The following is a 15,177-nucleotide window of genomic DNA, read 5'->3' on the forward strand; positions in this document are numbered from 1 at the left end:
AGCCTCTGCAAGCCCCACCCCCTGAGCTTGCTGCCTGCTGAGCTCAGCACTTTGCGGGCCCTACTGCCACCACCACCACCACCACATCTGGGCCCAGCTCAGAGTAGGGACCGCAGGCAGAGGGGACGCCTCCACAGTGGCTGGGATTTCCACTGACTCAGCACCTCTGGAGTTGGAAGAGGGAAATCCCAGGGCTGTCCTTCCCCTGCCTGGGTTAGATGGGGCCACAGCCCCCCCCAAAACCAAGGCGCTCCTGTTGCTCTTCCTTCAGCCCCCATACCTAATCTAACACTCATGGGCCAATGAAATCCACTTCTTCATGGCTCCACAACCTTTGGGCCAAGAGGGTCTCCAGGGAGAGACCTTTGTGGGTTGAGGGTGGGGGGAGGCGCACCTGGACAGTTTGCCCCATCAGCGATAGAACTGGAAACATTACCTGCACCTTGGCCTTCCCAAGAGCAATATTTTTTTGGGGGGGGGATTAGGGAGGCTGCTCACTGCTATCCAGTTTGGCCTCAAACTTGCCACCCTCCTGCCTCAGCCTCTCAAGCGTTGGAATTAGAGGTGTGTATCAGTCTCCCATCCTACCTCAACTTCTTTTCTTTCTCTGGGCTCTGAATATAAAGCAAAATCCCTCCCAGGAATGGGAGATTAATCCATCTTCCATCCCCCATCTCACCCTGTCTTGGGCCAAGGATTCCCAATATTAATGAAAATTGAAAGAAATATTTCTCCTCCCTGTGCCAGAGCATGTATAAGTGCTTTGATAGACTTGAACTCGTTTCCTTAAGCAAAGCCACTTGGGCAGACACTAGATGGATGGTCCCATCCTCCAGAGACACAGCTGAGTGACAGCTGAACAGCCACAGTTAGAGAGCAGGAGGTGGGACTGCAGCCCTGCTCAATGCTGGGTTCCACTTCTCTGGGATTGAGACCAGGACAGAATGGGTTAATTCAGCGTGTGTGTGTGTGTGTGTGTGTGTGTGTGTGTGTGTGTGTGTGTGTGTGTGTGTGTGTGTGTAAGGGGGGGTTCCAATATCCCCCCCCCCACGCTCCCCTGGTGCAGACAGAGACAGACGGCTGCTTCGGAATTCTAGGCCCAGAAACTGGAAAAAGCTGACCACTGAGGCTTGGGCGCCAGCCACGTCACGGGTTCCACGGGCCTTGGGGTCTCCACCCCCTCCCCATCCGACTTTCTGGGGGCCTGGCCAAAGAAGGAGAAAGGGGGTGGTCCCAGAGAAGGCCCTGCGGACTCCAGGCCTCCCCTGCCCTCTGCAGGCGCCGCTTCCAGGGCAGCTCGGGGCACGCAGGGCCCCGCCCCGCCGCCCTCCCGGGGCTCACCTGGCGGGGAGGCAGGCGGGGCCGGCTCGGGCGCCTCGCCAGGCCCGGAGCGCCGCGGCATCCGTGCGGCCCGCGCCCCGCGCCCGGCCGCCACCGCCGGCCCTCCGGCCTCCTCGTCCCCCTCCTCCCCCCAGGCCTGGCGGGCCGGCCCAGCTGTGTTCCATTACCGCCCTGGCAGCCCCCCAGCCCCCTGGAACCGCCCCTCTCCCCCCACTCGGAGAGGCCGGCGGCCGGCAGGCGTGCGCACGGGGCCACACTCAGCCCGCGGAGCTCTGGGCGCCGGGGAGCGGGGACTCGCGGCCGGCCAGTGGGACATTGAGGACCCCCGGGGGGCCAGTGATACCCAGGCCCTGCTTCCTCTGCCTGTCTGGCCTGGGGCAGCCTGGATTGCTCAGTGAGCTCAGCAGCTACCCAGCCGCTGGTAAGTGGGCACGGACTGGGCTGCCTCCTAGGTTGGGCTTGACCGGGCCCCTTTCTGCCCAGCTTGCTGTGTGACCTGGGCCTGTGGCATCCCTGCTCTGAGCCTCAGTCTTTCTTTTCTTTTCTCTCCCTAAATCAGGATCGGCCCTACACTCCATCCTGGTTCTCTTCCTCTCCTGGCCCTCTAACGGTGCTTGTGTTACTTTCTGGAAGCATCTGCACTCTCTCCATGTAGACCCTCACTCAGACAGGGTGGTGGGGAGTGGAGCGCTGAAGCGGGGAACCGGAAGGGAGCATGAGCACATACACGTGCACGCCTCCACATGCACCCACATGCAGCCCTCGGCTGGCAGCCCGTCCATTGGCTGGCAGAACGGCAGCCTGGGCCTGAGAGGTGTGCATACCCTACAATGGAGGATGGATAGGGCAAGGACACAGTACCATCCCAGGGGGAGAGAGGTTGGAGTCTTAATTCCCAAATATATTGGGGTGAGGCGGGTACTTTCTATTCTCAGTCCAGGACCACAGGAGGGACAATAGGATTCCATTGGAAGGAATGAGGTCAGACTTGCATAAGAACTTCCCGACAGGAAGGCCTCCTGGAGGTGGTCATAGGCTGTCTGGGTGCATGTGTGTATGTGTGAACTGGTATGTCTGTGAGCATGTCAGTGTACAGGTGGGTTTGTATGTCTATGGTGGCATGTGTGCGCATGTGTGATGAGCTGACACACACATATACACACGTGTCTCTCTGTGTGCTCATGAGCTGCCTGTCCTGGGGAGAGGTTGGATGATATATGGCTCTGCTGGCCGCTTGCTGAGCTTGCATTGATTTATCTGGGCCCATCCATCAGGGTTTAATAAAACTAAAAGACGAGCATCCATCAGCGGAAGAGGTTGGTGATGAGGTCCTGAGCCCCGATGACCTGCTCTCTTGCCCACTGTCCCCACAGGGGAGGCAGCTTTGGCGCTCACACAGCGCCATGATACCTGCCAGGAGACAGCCTGGGCTCCATTCCCCTGACTTTGTAGGTACCTGGCAGGACTGCCTGCCCCAAGCCAGTACAGCTTGCCAGGAGCCAGCCTGCTGTATACCAGCATGGTTGTTCCAAGTGGTGGGATTCTGCCAGGTGTTTTGATCAATAGCCCTCAGACCCCTCACCGTCCCAACTTCTGTATCTTCTGGGGCCTTCTAGATCTCTCCTGAACCCACCAGCACAGCCAGAGGCCCTGTTATAATAAATAACACTCTAGCCAGCGTTCTGCTCTGGCTGGTGGATGTCTGTGCCACACTGGTGGTTAAATGCTTTGATTCTCACCCTTGGCCAGATCCAAGCCCTGGACTTGTGTTGGGCCCCTGAGAGGGGTTGAGAGCTTGTCCCACCCCAATCCCAGGGTGCAGGACCCCCAGGCTGGTGCCGTTGGCACATGTGTGAATGGAATCAGAAGCCCACTTTCCCGGTCTCTGGTTTTCAGGTGCTGTGGCTGCAGCTGACCCCTCTGGGGAAGCATGTGGGTCTCCTGGGCTCCTGGCCTGTGGCTGCTCAGTCTCTGGACTACTTTCCATAGGATCAATGCAGGTGAGATGACACGGGGGTGAGGGGAACACAGGCCTTGCAACTGGCCCCCAGGACTTGGGTCTTCACATGTATGTAATCATGTATGCACTGGTCATATGGACATTTGTGGGAGAGCCTACGGGCTGGACTCAGATGGTGTGTTTGCACACAAGCTTGGGCAAACAAGCTAAAAAGTGTGTGTGTGTGTGTGTGTGTGTGTGTGTGTGTGTGTGTGTGTCTATGGTTGTGTCTCTGAGCACTTCTCAGTACAAAACCTACCTTTAAAACTTTGCTGAGGCTGGTGAGGCGAAGAGGAAGAGGCACCGTGCCCTTCTTGCAAAAGGCAGCCTGAGCCCCTTGGCGCCTTCTCCTGGTGGACTCCTTTCTCTCTGCCCGCTGTTCCTCCTCCACACCGGCTGGGATGAAGGGCCCGCCCAAGGCCCAGACTCTGGATGGAGAGACAGCAAAGCTTTCCAGGGCCTAAAGCCAGGGGAAGTGGACTGGGCAGCTCGCCAAACCTTGCTGGGTGACTTCTAGGCTTATAGCTCTGCTGCCTAGCCAGGCAGGAGCAAAACACCTAACACCAAAATCCAGCCAGGCAGTGGAGGCAAAGAAAACCAAGGTGGTGAACAGGGAGAAAGGGTCTGTGAGCAGGGGTAGGGGTGGGTTGTATGACAGCCAGCTATTTCTGTCTGTGCACACGTGTGTGTGTGTGTGTGTGTGTGTGTGTGTGTGTGTGTGTGTGTGTATCTGCAGGAGTTTTGCTCTTCTCCCCTTCACCAGGTCCCCTGGGGGGACTGGGGCAGAGAATTTCAACATCTGTAAGGAATCTGGGCCCATTGCCAGGGGGTGAGTCACCCACTGCTGCTCTGGTGCTAAAGACAGTGATGATCTTTCCGGCCAGACCTGGAGGAGGGAGACTCCAATGGGGTTACCATCATGCTCAGGGACCTTCTTCCAGCCAGGCCAGCTCCTAGGAGCCCATGTCATTGTCTTGTCTCACTGTCCCCATCTGCCTTGCTGGGAAGGTCTTGGTTTTGTTTTGGTTGGTCATGGGACTTGAACTTAGGGCTTAGGTGCTGTCCCTGAGCTCTTTTGCTCAAGGCTAGTGCTCTACCACCTGAGCTACAATACCACTTCTGGTTTTCTGGTGGGTAATTAGAGATAAGAGTCTCATGGACTTTCTTTCCTGCCTAGAATGGCTTTGCACTGTGCTCCTCAGATCTCAGCCTCCTGAGGAGGAGCTAGGATTACATGTGTGAGTCACCGGCGCCCAGCTGGGGCCTCTTTTGAGTCTACTCTCCTTCTCTAGTACCATGCCTCCAGCAACACTACAAGGTCAGCCTCAGGGAGAAGGAGAAGGAGGCCTAGTGCTGCCAGCCTGTCCCTTTGGGGCTCTGGAGACCTGCATTAAATGCTCCCTAGGACTCCTTATCTCTTCAGTATGCCCTGTCTGGAGCTCAAGGCCCTGTGGTGCCCTGGAGAGCATGGTCTTTGTAGCTTCTTCTCTAGATGGTATCCAGGTGAAAAGTTATTCTGTTAGCTGAGACTTGTGTCTGGCCTGCTTGGCTGCTTTGGATGTGGGAAGCGGAGCCCCACCCATGGCACGGAGCACGTGTGCCAGCCACACACGGCACCTCTGGTGGCATGGGCTCCGCACAGCTCACATGTGCAGATGCCAATGTGCAATTATGCAGGACACAGAGATGTATTTGAACTTGACGTTTCCTCCCCTTGCAGTGCTCCCCTGCCCTCACTTGGGTGTATGTCAGAAAGGGAGTATGTGCCCGTCCATGGCTTATTATCTGTGCCCTGGGGCTTCTGGGATCTCTCATCCCTCCTTTGCAGGGTGTCTCCTGACCCCCTGGGAAGCCAGGGTCAGAAGGTGTGAGCAGCTCAAGGCCAGCTTGGGCTAAAGGTCCACAGTGTGGACTATGGACTTATACTTCCAGGTTCCCCAGAACCCGGCTGGGCCCCTAATGCTCCCCCCACCAACTCTGTTCCAGGGGAACAGTGCCCACCTTCCCAGCCAGAGGGCCTCAAGCTGGAGCACAGCAGTGGCCTGTCAGCCAACGTGACAGGTGAGGGCCCCTTCTCATGCTGTCTCCCTGCCCTCTTTCTGGAGTGGCCTGTGTCCCTCCTCACCTGCCCAGCTCAGCCCTTTATCTAGTGTCTCCTCCCAAAGGCTTCAACCTCATCCGCCGACTCAACCTCATGAAGACCTCAGCCATCAAGAAGATTCGCAACCCTAAGGGTCCCCTCATCCTGAGGCTGGGGACAGCCTCTGTGACCCAGCCCACGCGGTATGGGGACCGCTGGGAATGAGCGCTGGCCTCACCCACGTCCTGTCAGCTCTAGATTGTGTGTGTGTGTGTGGGGGGGGTCCCACTGGGAGTCATTCCACCTCTCGCCCTGCCGAGAAAGAGTGATGTGCCACCCTCATGTCTGTGTGCCCATATCTTGTTTAGCATCTTTTCTTCTGCCCCAGGACCATGATTTTCCCCTGGGCAGCCACCTGCATTCCTTAGAAATCCTCACTAAAATTAGTTTATAAATTAATTTCTGCTTATCCTAGGCCTTAAACTCTGGACCTGGGCAACTTTTGCTCGAGGCTAGCACTCTACCACTTGAGCTGCAACACCACTTCCAGCTTTTTCTGTGATTAATTGGAGATGAGAGTTTCATGGACTTTCCTGCCCAGGCTGACTTTGAACCACAATCCCCAGATCTCAGCCTCCTGAGTAGCTAGGCTTACAGGCATGAGCCACCAGTGCTTGGCTCTTCACCAAAATTTAACGCAGTGCAAATAGTTATTCCAAGGATTTTTTTTTAACCAGTACTAGGGCTTGAACTTAAGGCCTAGGTACTGTCTCTCAGCTTTTTCACTCAAGGCTGGTACTCTACCATTTGAGCCACAGCTGCACTTTGGGCTTTTTGGTGGATGATTGGAGATAAGAGTCTCACAGACTTTTCTGTGTGGGCTGTCTTTGCGCCACAATTCTCAGTCCTCAGCCTCTTGAGTAGCTGGGGTTACTGGAGTGAATTTCCAGTGTTTGGCTCCCATCCCATCAGACCCAAAGGCTCCATGGTGGCAGGCACGTCTGCTTTTCACAGTAGCTCTTGGCACCTACGAGGTACTCCACAAACCTGTGCAGAGTGAATGTGTGCATGGGTTTCCAAGTATATGTGGTGGGTGTCCTGCAGACCCAGGGTATGCAGTGGCTGCGTCTCCCCTGAAACTTAGGGAAACCTCTGCTTCACCTGCAGACGAGTGTTTCCTCAGGGTCTCCCCGAGGAGTTTGCCCTGGTGCTCACCCTCCTGCTGAAGAAGCACACCTACCAGAGCACGTGGTATTTGTTTCAAGTGACTGATGAAGCTGGGTACCCACAGGTGAGGCCCCTTCGCTCTCACAGTTCCCTGGGGCATCTGGTAGGTGGGTCCCAGGCTGCTCAGCTCACTTTCCATCCAAGCTTGTGATTTCTGGGCCCTCCCTGCTCCGTCTGAGTACCCACCCTCCAGGCTGTCCTCTGCACACCACCAGTGCCCGTTCCATTCTTTCTACCCATATGGCTTCCTGACTCCAGCCAGCTTTCCTCCTTTTCTGGGTCTCAGTTTCTCCTCCTGTGAAATGAGTTTGAGGACCTTAGATTTTGCCAGGTGGTGACCCTGGAGCTCTGAAACCTGCCCTGCTCTTGTCCCCAATTCCACACAGATTTCTCTAGAAGTCAACAGTCGAGAGCGGAGTCTGGAGCTCCGGGCGCAGGGCCAAGATGGCGACTTTGTGTCCTGCATCTTCCCAGTGCCCCAGCTCTTTGACCTGCGTTGGCACAAGTTGATGCTGAGCGTGGCTGGACGTGTGGCCTCCATGCATGTGGACTGCATCTCAGCCTCCTCCCAGCCTCTGGGGCCACGGAGACCCACAAGGCCTGTGGGCCATGTGTTTCTGGGCTTGGATGCTGAGCAGGGAAAGCCCGTCTTGGTGAGTCCTTGGTCAAGCTCTAGCCTCTGCTTTTACTTCCTAGGAGCCTGAGTGAGCTAGCTCCTGGAATCTGTACCTGACCAGATATGTCCTGTGCTCAAAATCTTCCCCTTATGTCCCTCTGCCTTCCAGACAAGCCTAAACCTGCCATTCAAAGCCTTGCATGATCTGGATCCCCGAGTCCACAGCTCCATATCCTTTTGCATCTCTCCATGCAGCTTGCCTCTGCTCATCACTAACTACTTTGTACATCCAGGCCTTTGCCTATGCAGTTCCCTATACTGGCAGTGTTTTTCCTGGCAAACTCATCTTTCTGTTCCTCTGGCCTACTCTCTTTACTCTCTTGCACATGTTCTTTCTTTCTTTCTTTCGTTCTTTCTTTCTTTCTTTCTTTCTTTCTTTCTTTCTTTCTTTCTTGTACTCTTTCATTCTTTCTTTCCCCTTTCTCCCCACCCCCTCCCCTTTCCTTTTTTTTTTTTGTGCCAGTAGTAGAGCTTGGACATGGATGTTGACCCTTAGCTTTATCATTCAAGACTGGTGTTCTACCACTTGAACCACAGCTCCCTTCTGACTTTTTTTTGGTGGTTAATTGGAGCTAGGAATCTCCTAGACTTTCCTGCCCCAGTTGGCTTTAAGCCATGATCCTCACATCTCAGCCTCCTGAGTAGTTATGATCACAGGCATGAGCCACCAGTGCCATTTTTGTTCTACTTTTAGTGACAGCCCTATTCTAGATGGTCTCTAGGCTAGCCTGGAAGCACTGCGAGGTCAAACCCTGGGGTGAAGCCATCTTTGTGTCTCCCTGGGCGGGAGGGGGGATCATGACACTGAGTGATGCGATAAAGTAAAGTGAAATGAACTGCGTGTGCTTCTCAGTTTGACCTACAACAGGCGCACATCTACTGTGATCCGGAGCTGGTGCTGGAAGAGGGCTGCTGTGAGATCTTACCGGGTGGGGTGAGTGTCCCCACAGCTGGTGGTAGTGGAGGGAGGGAGGGCACAGTCTAATGGCACAGTGTGTGGAAGTTGGGGGCCAGGGAGGAGGAGGCCCTCTGTGACTGATCCCCCTTCCCTATGAGCAGTGTCCCCTAGAGAGCTCCAAGGCCCGCCGGGATACCCAGAGTAACGAGCTCATTGAGATCAACCCACAGACTGAGGGCAAGGTCTACACCCGCTGCTTCTGCCTGGAGGAACCTCAGAGCAGCAAGGTGGGCGACAATCCTTCCTATAGGATTCCACAGGGCAAGGGGCTGCCCACCTGCAGACACAGAGTTGTGCCTGCCAGGCTCTGGCATTTTTGAGACCAAGAGGGGAAGGACCAGAAGTGCACCAAAGTCCGTCTCTCTAGGACAGGGGTACCTGGGGTCAGGAGCTGGGTCACACTATTCCCCTCGGGGTTTCTCTTAGGCCTAGCACCCAGTTCCTTCCCAGGTTCCTTAGACATGATAGGAGGAGTCCATTTCCTCCCTGAGCCCCGCCCTCTGCCTGGGCAGTGTCCTTGCCCTCTGGGCATTGTGCCCAGCCTTTGGCTGCCAGAACACAGGACCCTATTCATTCACTGCCTGCTTTCTCTGGCATCACATGGGTGGGGAAAAGAAGGGGCTCCTGTGGGGTGGCCTCAGGGGCCTACACAGCCCCTTGATTTCCTGGGAGGTGCCAGATGCCAGGCTGGGGGGCTGGGGAGTTGGGGTCCATCCTACTCAGATGTCCAGCCCAGACACTAGAATGGCCCCTTCTCACTGGTTTCTTCTTGCTCTGTCTGCCCAGGTGGATGCACAGCTAACAGGAAGAGCCACACAGAAGGCAGAAAGGGGAGCACAGGTAGAGAAAGGAACCTGTGGTGCCCTCTGTCTGCCCTGTGTGTTCCTCGTAAAACCCCTCTGAGAAGATACTCCACTCCCACTCTTCCTGCCTGGATGAGCTCAGGCTGTGTGGTGCCAGCTCTGAGAAACAGACAGACAGGGAAGGACAGACATAGTACCTGTGCTCGCTCGCTCTCCCTCTCTCTCTCCCTCTCCGTCTACCCCCCCCCCTTTCTTTGATGGTACTTGGGTCTGAACTCAGGGTCTTGCACTTGCTAGATGAGCATACTACCACTTGAGTCCTTTTTACATTAGCTATTATTTAGATACACTCTCATACTTTTAGCCCAGAGCTGGCTTGGGTTGGGATTGCAATCTTTCTACTTACAGCTTCCACAAACCTAGAGTTACAAACATGACCCACCATACCTGGCATATTTATTGAGATGAGGTCTCACTAACCCTTTTCCTGAACCTTGATTCTTCCAATCCCCTCCTCCCTCCTAGCTGGAATTGTAAGCATGAGCTGCCATGCCTGGCCTACACAGAATTCTGTACAAAGCATGCTCATACTGGTTCTTGGGGCCCAGTGTGGGAGCAATGCTTGATCCCTTGGGTTTCCTGCCTCTTCCCATTCCCTTCTCTTCCCAGGTCCATAGACAGACAGCCGCCGATGAGGTGAGCCTGCTGTCTGGGTTGGCCAAAGGGCTCTGGGGAGGGCATGTTAGCACAGAGCCTTTTGGCTAGGCTTTGGGGGCACCAAGACTGGGCATGGGGGCGGTGGATGACAACACAGTTCCCAGCATTGCTTGGGGCTGGATGCTGCCTGCCAATGGCCTCTCCCTGAGTGGTAGGTTAGAAGCCTTGGAGGACAGTCCTGCAAAGCCTAGGCCTTGACCTGGGAACCCCTAAATTCTGGTCTTCAGCTGGACTGGTGTGTTGTGCAACCCAGAACCACTACCGTTCTTCTCTGAACTCCAGTTTCTTCATCAAGAAAATGGCTGTGGGTTTGGGTTGGTGGGAAGTGAGAGGAGCTTGGTTGTTTTTTTTCCCTAGCTCCTAGCTCCACACTCGTCTCAAATTGTACCTAAGACATATGCCATGCTCCTGGGGCTTATGTATGTGTATATATGTATGTGTGAATGTTCATGTATGTACACATGCATGAATAGATGTGTACATGTGTGTGTGTGCATGTGTGTGTGTATTGGGCAGGGATAGGGTGAAGAAGCTCAGAATTGACCTCCAGGCCCATTCCTCCCTTTCAGTGTCCTCCTTGCGCTCCTGGCGCCCAGAGGAACAATGTGAGTAAATGGAGGGTTTACAGGGTGCCGTGGGTGAGGGCTGGCAGTGGGCGTGGCCTGGCGCTGGCTGGAGCTTGCTGGTTGAGGACAAGGGGTCTTTATGTGTTTCTACATCCTTCCCTGCCCATTTCCCATTGCTGGGCTGGGCCCCCACCCCCACATCTGCCAACCCAGAGCTCCACCCTGCACACTGGGTCTGGGAGGGACAGGGCATGGGGTGCTGGCTGGTCAGTGGGGTCAGGACCTTGGCTGCTGATCCCAGCTTTGAGCTCCCCACCAGGTCTCAGGCCTGCTCTGTTTAGAAGGCTCTTCACACATCACCTCCCAGGGCAGGGCAGGGGGTGGGGGGAAGAGAGGGGAGGGGTTTGGCTCAGGGTCATCCAGCCAGCACTGGATCCCCAAACCACACATAATTTAAGGCCTGAGAAGACATCTCCCTTCTCTCTCAATAATTGGTCCTAACAGGACACAGAGCCTTTTGGGGGATTGGAAGGACAAGGGAGCCTGGCTGTGTGAGCTCAGCTGGTACCCAACTGTGCCTTGTCCTCAGGCAGCATGAGTCACCGCTTTCTTTCCTGTGGCCTGACTGTCTGACATGCCATAACGATCCTTCAAGGGCACAACTCCAGCTTGCTTTAGCTCCAAGCCCCCTGACTTATAAGGACATCAATAAGTACCCCCACTGCTGCTGCTCCTCTTCCAAACCATCCCCTGACAAAATCTGGGCAAGCCCAGGGTCCCCAGATGTGCAGGGGTTACCATGGCAACTTGGCAGCCATGTCATCCTAGCAACTGGGGGCAGGGCTAGCTAAAGCCTGGCTGGTCAGAAACAGTAGATCAGATCCCTCCGTAGCGGAGAGAATTAGCATGTTGATTGACCTAGAAGGAAGAGCCTAGGTTAGGTTCAGGTGGTTGGACTTTCCCTCCTGCTGTGTGAACCTAAATGCATTGCTCACCCTCTCTGGGCCCATGCTTTCTTTTCTTTCCCTGAAGTACAAAACTCTCTCTTATGTTCCCTCAGGCCACCCTGGATCCCTCTGAACCCCAGGTGAGTCTCAGAAGAGAACTAGACCCTCCTTCCTTCTGGCGTGGCCCCAGCCCATCCCATGCCATTTGGTCTTATGCTTGTATATCAGGATGCCTGAGGCTTGTGAGTGTGCAATCATTGAGTGTGTTTTGGAGAAGTTCTGTGTGCACAAAGGGGTCCAAAGCTCCCTTTTCCTGAAGCCCTACTGTGTGCCAGGCCCAGGGCCACTATATCAATCTCCTTTCTGATCCAGCAAAACACTCATCTTCTAGAGGGAATGCTCTCATTCAGGGTAAACGGAGTCCACATTATCCCCATATCTGTGACTGGGTGTGTCAGAGCAGTGTGCATTGGGGGACCTCATGTACCCCTATAAGTCCACAGAACCTCTTAGTGATGGGGTGGACAGTATCTGAGGATGCGAGCTGGCAGACAGCATTCTAGACTCTTGTTTCCAATGCCTTACACAGTAGCACCTCAAGGCAGGTGCTGACACAAACCCCATTCTATTGATGAGGAAACTGAGGCTTAGAGAGGTGACATGACTTTTCCAGAGTCACCTGCTGGCAAGTACAAATCTCGGTCTCAGGAAGCCTGGCTCTCAGACATGGTGCTTTGTGTCACTTGTGTGCCTTGGGTGAGGTGAGTGTGAGCTGGTATACATGTATGTGAGTATGGGGAACAGAATGTCTTCTGTGTGAGGTCTGCCAAATACAGCTCTTCGTGGTGGGAGGAACGAGTGGCTGGTGCATATGGAATCCATATGCCAAGTGTGTGATGGGGATTGGGACTCTGTGTGTGTGTGTGTGTGTGTGTGTGTGTGTGTGTGTGTGTGTGCGCGCGCGCGCGTGTGTGTGCACATGCGTGTAGGTAATGGGTGGAGATCTGGAATGTGGATCACTTCTTAGAGGCTCCCTCATGCCCCCTTGAGTCCTAGCTACCATTTTGGTTTTACCCACAGGGCGGAAAAGGGGAGCGAGGCCCGCCTGGCCCATCAGGTCCCAAGGGAGAGAAGGGTGCACGGGTAAGTGCTCCAGCCACACTTACTGTGAGACCCAGTCTTGGGGCTGGGGCAGGATGTCAGCTAACCTCCCATCATTCTGGGGGAAGTCTGGCTCCTTGAGGGGTGAGGCAGAGTGCTCAGAAGGGTGAGTGTGTGGAAGCTTCTGGGCCTCTCCACACAGCAGGTCTAGGGTGACTCCCTCACAGGGCCCCGGTTCTGATCCTTACTCCTTACCCACAGGGCAATGACTGTGTTCGAGTCTCCCCAGATGCCCCGCTTCAGGTAAGACCTGAAGGAGAGGCCTGCTTCAGGGTGAAGATGGGGCCAGCCCCAGGCTCCTCTCAACATGTTTTATTTCCCTGCTCAGTGTGCAGAAGGCCTGAAAGGAGAGAAGGGAGAGTCCGGAGGCTTGGTGAGTGAGACCTGGGACAGTGCAGGGGTGGTGCAGGGTTCCAGGTTCAGCCTTCCTCTCCCTCCTCATCCCTTCTTTTGTGTTCCCTCCTCATTTCAGGGGCCATCAGGACTCCCAGGCTCAACAGGCCAGAAGGTAACAGGGCTGGCTTTGAAGTGGGTGGTGACAGGGTCCACAGGCCCCATAAGCCTATAAAGGGTCTCTGGAGGGGAGGGTGCCAAGCTTCCCTGCACAGTAGTGTCAGGAGGCAGAGCTGCCACATCCCCCCCCCATTCCTGCCACTTGTCTAAACACTCACCATGTCTACTAAGTGTCCTGGCTGGTTCAGTTCTTGTTGTCTGCCCATTTGTGGAAGCCATTCAATCTGCCCTGTTTCTTCCAGTTGTTTTCCTCAATGAGTCACTTTGCCTCTTCTTTTCCCAGGGCCAGAAAGGCGAGAGGGGTGACGGAGGCCTCAAGGGCTTGCCGGGGAAGCCGGGCCGAGATGTACGGTGCTGGGGACCCTTCTCCCCAGCCCCTAGCCCAGGACTTTGCAATGCTAGGACTTATCCAGGGAATCCAGCCCCCTCCTCTTGTCCAGGGAGGGGAGCAGCTGTGCCCTAGGAGCAAGGGCGAGGGGAAGGGGTTGCAGAAAAGGGCTTGAACCCAGGTGTCTGGACTCCCAGCTCAGATGATCCAGGGGTAACATTTGATGACCTTGGGGTCCTGGGATGGGGTGTGGTTTAGGACAGGAGCAGTGAGGTGGGGAAGTGTGTGTGTGAGAGGGTATTTACTTCCCTGTCCTAGTGGGGTGAAATCCAGGTCTGTGGTCACCTCTGTTCCTTGTGTCCTTCCTCGCAGGGCAGGCCAGGAGAAATCTGCGTCATTGGGCCCAAAGGGCAGAAAGTGAGTTGTGGATCCTGGGTTGGGGGTGTGGCAAGGCTGGGGTGGCAGAACTGTGACACCCACTTTTGTCTATGTCAGGGAGACCCTGGCTTCGTGGGGCCTGAGGGACTGGCAGGAGAGCCCGGGCCCCCCGGTCTCCCCGGGCCCCCTGGAATAGGACTACCTGGGACTCCAGTGAGTATCCCTGCCCCTCCCGCTTCCCTTTCCTGAGACCTCCTTTCTCTGCCAGAGCTAGGGAGTAGGCGTGAGGCCCAGACCCAGGGGTCCTCCTGGCGGAGGAGGGATCAGAGCAAAAGATCTCACTGTGCTGTAGTGAGACCCTGGGAAACTTCCAGCTCTTCCATCACTCTGTTCTGCCTGCAGGGAGAGCCAGGTGGCCCGCCAGGCCCTAAGGGAGACAAGGTAAGCACAGGCCCGAGTGGGCATGTGGGGGAGCCCGCTCGTTGGTGGGGTGTAGGAGGGGGGTGTAGCTGAGGTGGCTGGGCTTGGTGGGAAGTGTGACCACCTCAGTGCTCAGAGGTAGGGAGTGAGGGGCTTTGGTCTGGCTGCGCAGAAAATCTCCTAGAAATGTCTGCCCGTCTATCCATTGAGCTTCTCTCTCCCTTTCTGTCTGTGGTACAGATACAGGCTAGATGTGGGGGTGGACAGGCATCAGGTAGCGAAGATTCCTGGAGTAAGTGGGCCAGAGGTGGGAGCTTTGGCAAAGATGACCCTGCTGTCCAGAGTGTGGTGAGGAAGGGCCTGTGGGCTGAGGTCATGCTGGCTGGAGTCTCCCTCTTCAACCTTTCTTCTGACCACAGGGCAGCTCTGGGATTCCAGGAAAGGAAGGCCCTGGCGGGAAGCCTGTGAGTAACCCTTAGCTGAGAGGGAGACGGGAGGGGGTGTTGAGGTCACTGCCCACCAATGCTGGGATCTATAATTCCAGGGCTTCTAGGGGAAAGGGGCTAAGGGTTCCAGACCTCCCTTAGCACATCGGTCCTTCTTCCTTGGCATTGATGCCCTGTTTCTTCTCCAACAGGGGAAGCCAGGGCTACCAGGGACAAAGGGAGAGAAGGTGAGTCCCAAGTCTGGTTATGCTGTGATGGGGTAGGAACAGAAGGCTCTCTGTGCAGACACTGAGAATAAGGCTCTAGATTCAGGGCCTGGGCCTTCCTTGGGTGACTCTAACCCCTTCTTTAAGTCCTGTGGAATGGGGACATGAAGAACCTGGCTTGGGGTGCCACTGGACTCAGAATCTGCTGTTGCTTCCCACATAGTTTGTGACTGGCAGCTCAGTTAGTTTCTCTCTTCCCTGCGTTTTTTTTTGTTGTTGTTGTTCTTTTTTTTTTTGCCAGTCCTGGGCTTGAGCTCAGGGCCTGAGCACCGTCCTTGGACTTTCTCAAGGCTAGAGCTCTACCACTTGAGCCTCAGCACCACTCCCGGCTTTTTTCTGTGTATGTGGTGC

General features: G+C 55.4%; 1 protein-coding gene across 1 annotated transcript in view; it reads left to right on the top strand.

Annotated features, from left to right (window-relative positions):
• The first annotated feature begins 1,577 nt into the window (after positions 1-1,577).
• Col16a1 (collagen type XVI alpha 1 chain) overlaps positions 1,578-15,177 on the top strand; it is a 53,554-nt gene continuing 39,954 nt past the window's right edge. Inside the window, exons 1-22 of the mRNA XM_090335371.1 lie at positions 1,578-1,762; positions 3,238-3,341; positions 5,327-5,401; positions 5,506-5,623; positions 6,588-6,711; positions 7,034-7,300; positions 8,177-8,257; positions 8,383-8,508; positions 9,068-9,121; positions 9,754-9,780; positions 10,371-10,406; positions 11,428-11,454; positions 12,395-12,457; positions 12,677-12,718; positions 12,804-12,848; positions 12,948-12,983; positions 13,272-13,334; positions 13,689-13,733; positions 13,812-13,907; positions 14,097-14,135; positions 14,534-14,578; positions 14,752-14,787. Coding sequence (XP_090191497.1) covers positions 3,272-3,341; positions 5,327-5,401; positions 5,506-5,623; positions 6,588-6,711; positions 7,034-7,300; positions 8,177-8,257; positions 8,383-8,508; positions 9,068-9,121; positions 9,754-9,780; positions 10,371-10,406; positions 11,428-11,454; positions 12,395-12,457; positions 12,677-12,718; positions 12,804-12,848; positions 12,948-12,983; positions 13,272-13,334; positions 13,689-13,733; positions 13,812-13,907; positions 14,097-14,135; positions 14,534-14,578; positions 14,752-14,787 — 1,515 coding nt within the window. The 5' untranslated portion in view covers positions 1,578-1,762; positions 3,238-3,271. The remainder of the gene's footprint in view (positions 1,763-3,237; positions 3,342-5,326; positions 5,402-5,505; positions 5,624-6,587; positions 6,712-7,033; positions 7,301-8,176; positions 8,258-8,382; positions 8,509-9,067; positions 9,122-9,753; positions 9,781-10,370; positions 10,407-11,427; positions 11,455-12,394; positions 12,458-12,676; positions 12,719-12,803; positions 12,849-12,947; positions 12,984-13,271; positions 13,335-13,688; positions 13,734-13,811; positions 13,908-14,096; positions 14,136-14,533; positions 14,579-14,751; positions 14,788-15,177) is intronic.

Source organism: Megascapheus bottae, chromosome 6 (genome assembly GCF_031878675.1).
Source record: "Megascapheus bottae isolate mThoBot1 chromosome 6, mThoBot2.hap1, whole genome shotgun sequence".
Classification (NCBI taxonomy): domain Eukaryota; kingdom Metazoa; phylum Chordata; class Mammalia; order Rodentia; family Geomyidae; genus Megascapheus; species Megascapheus bottae.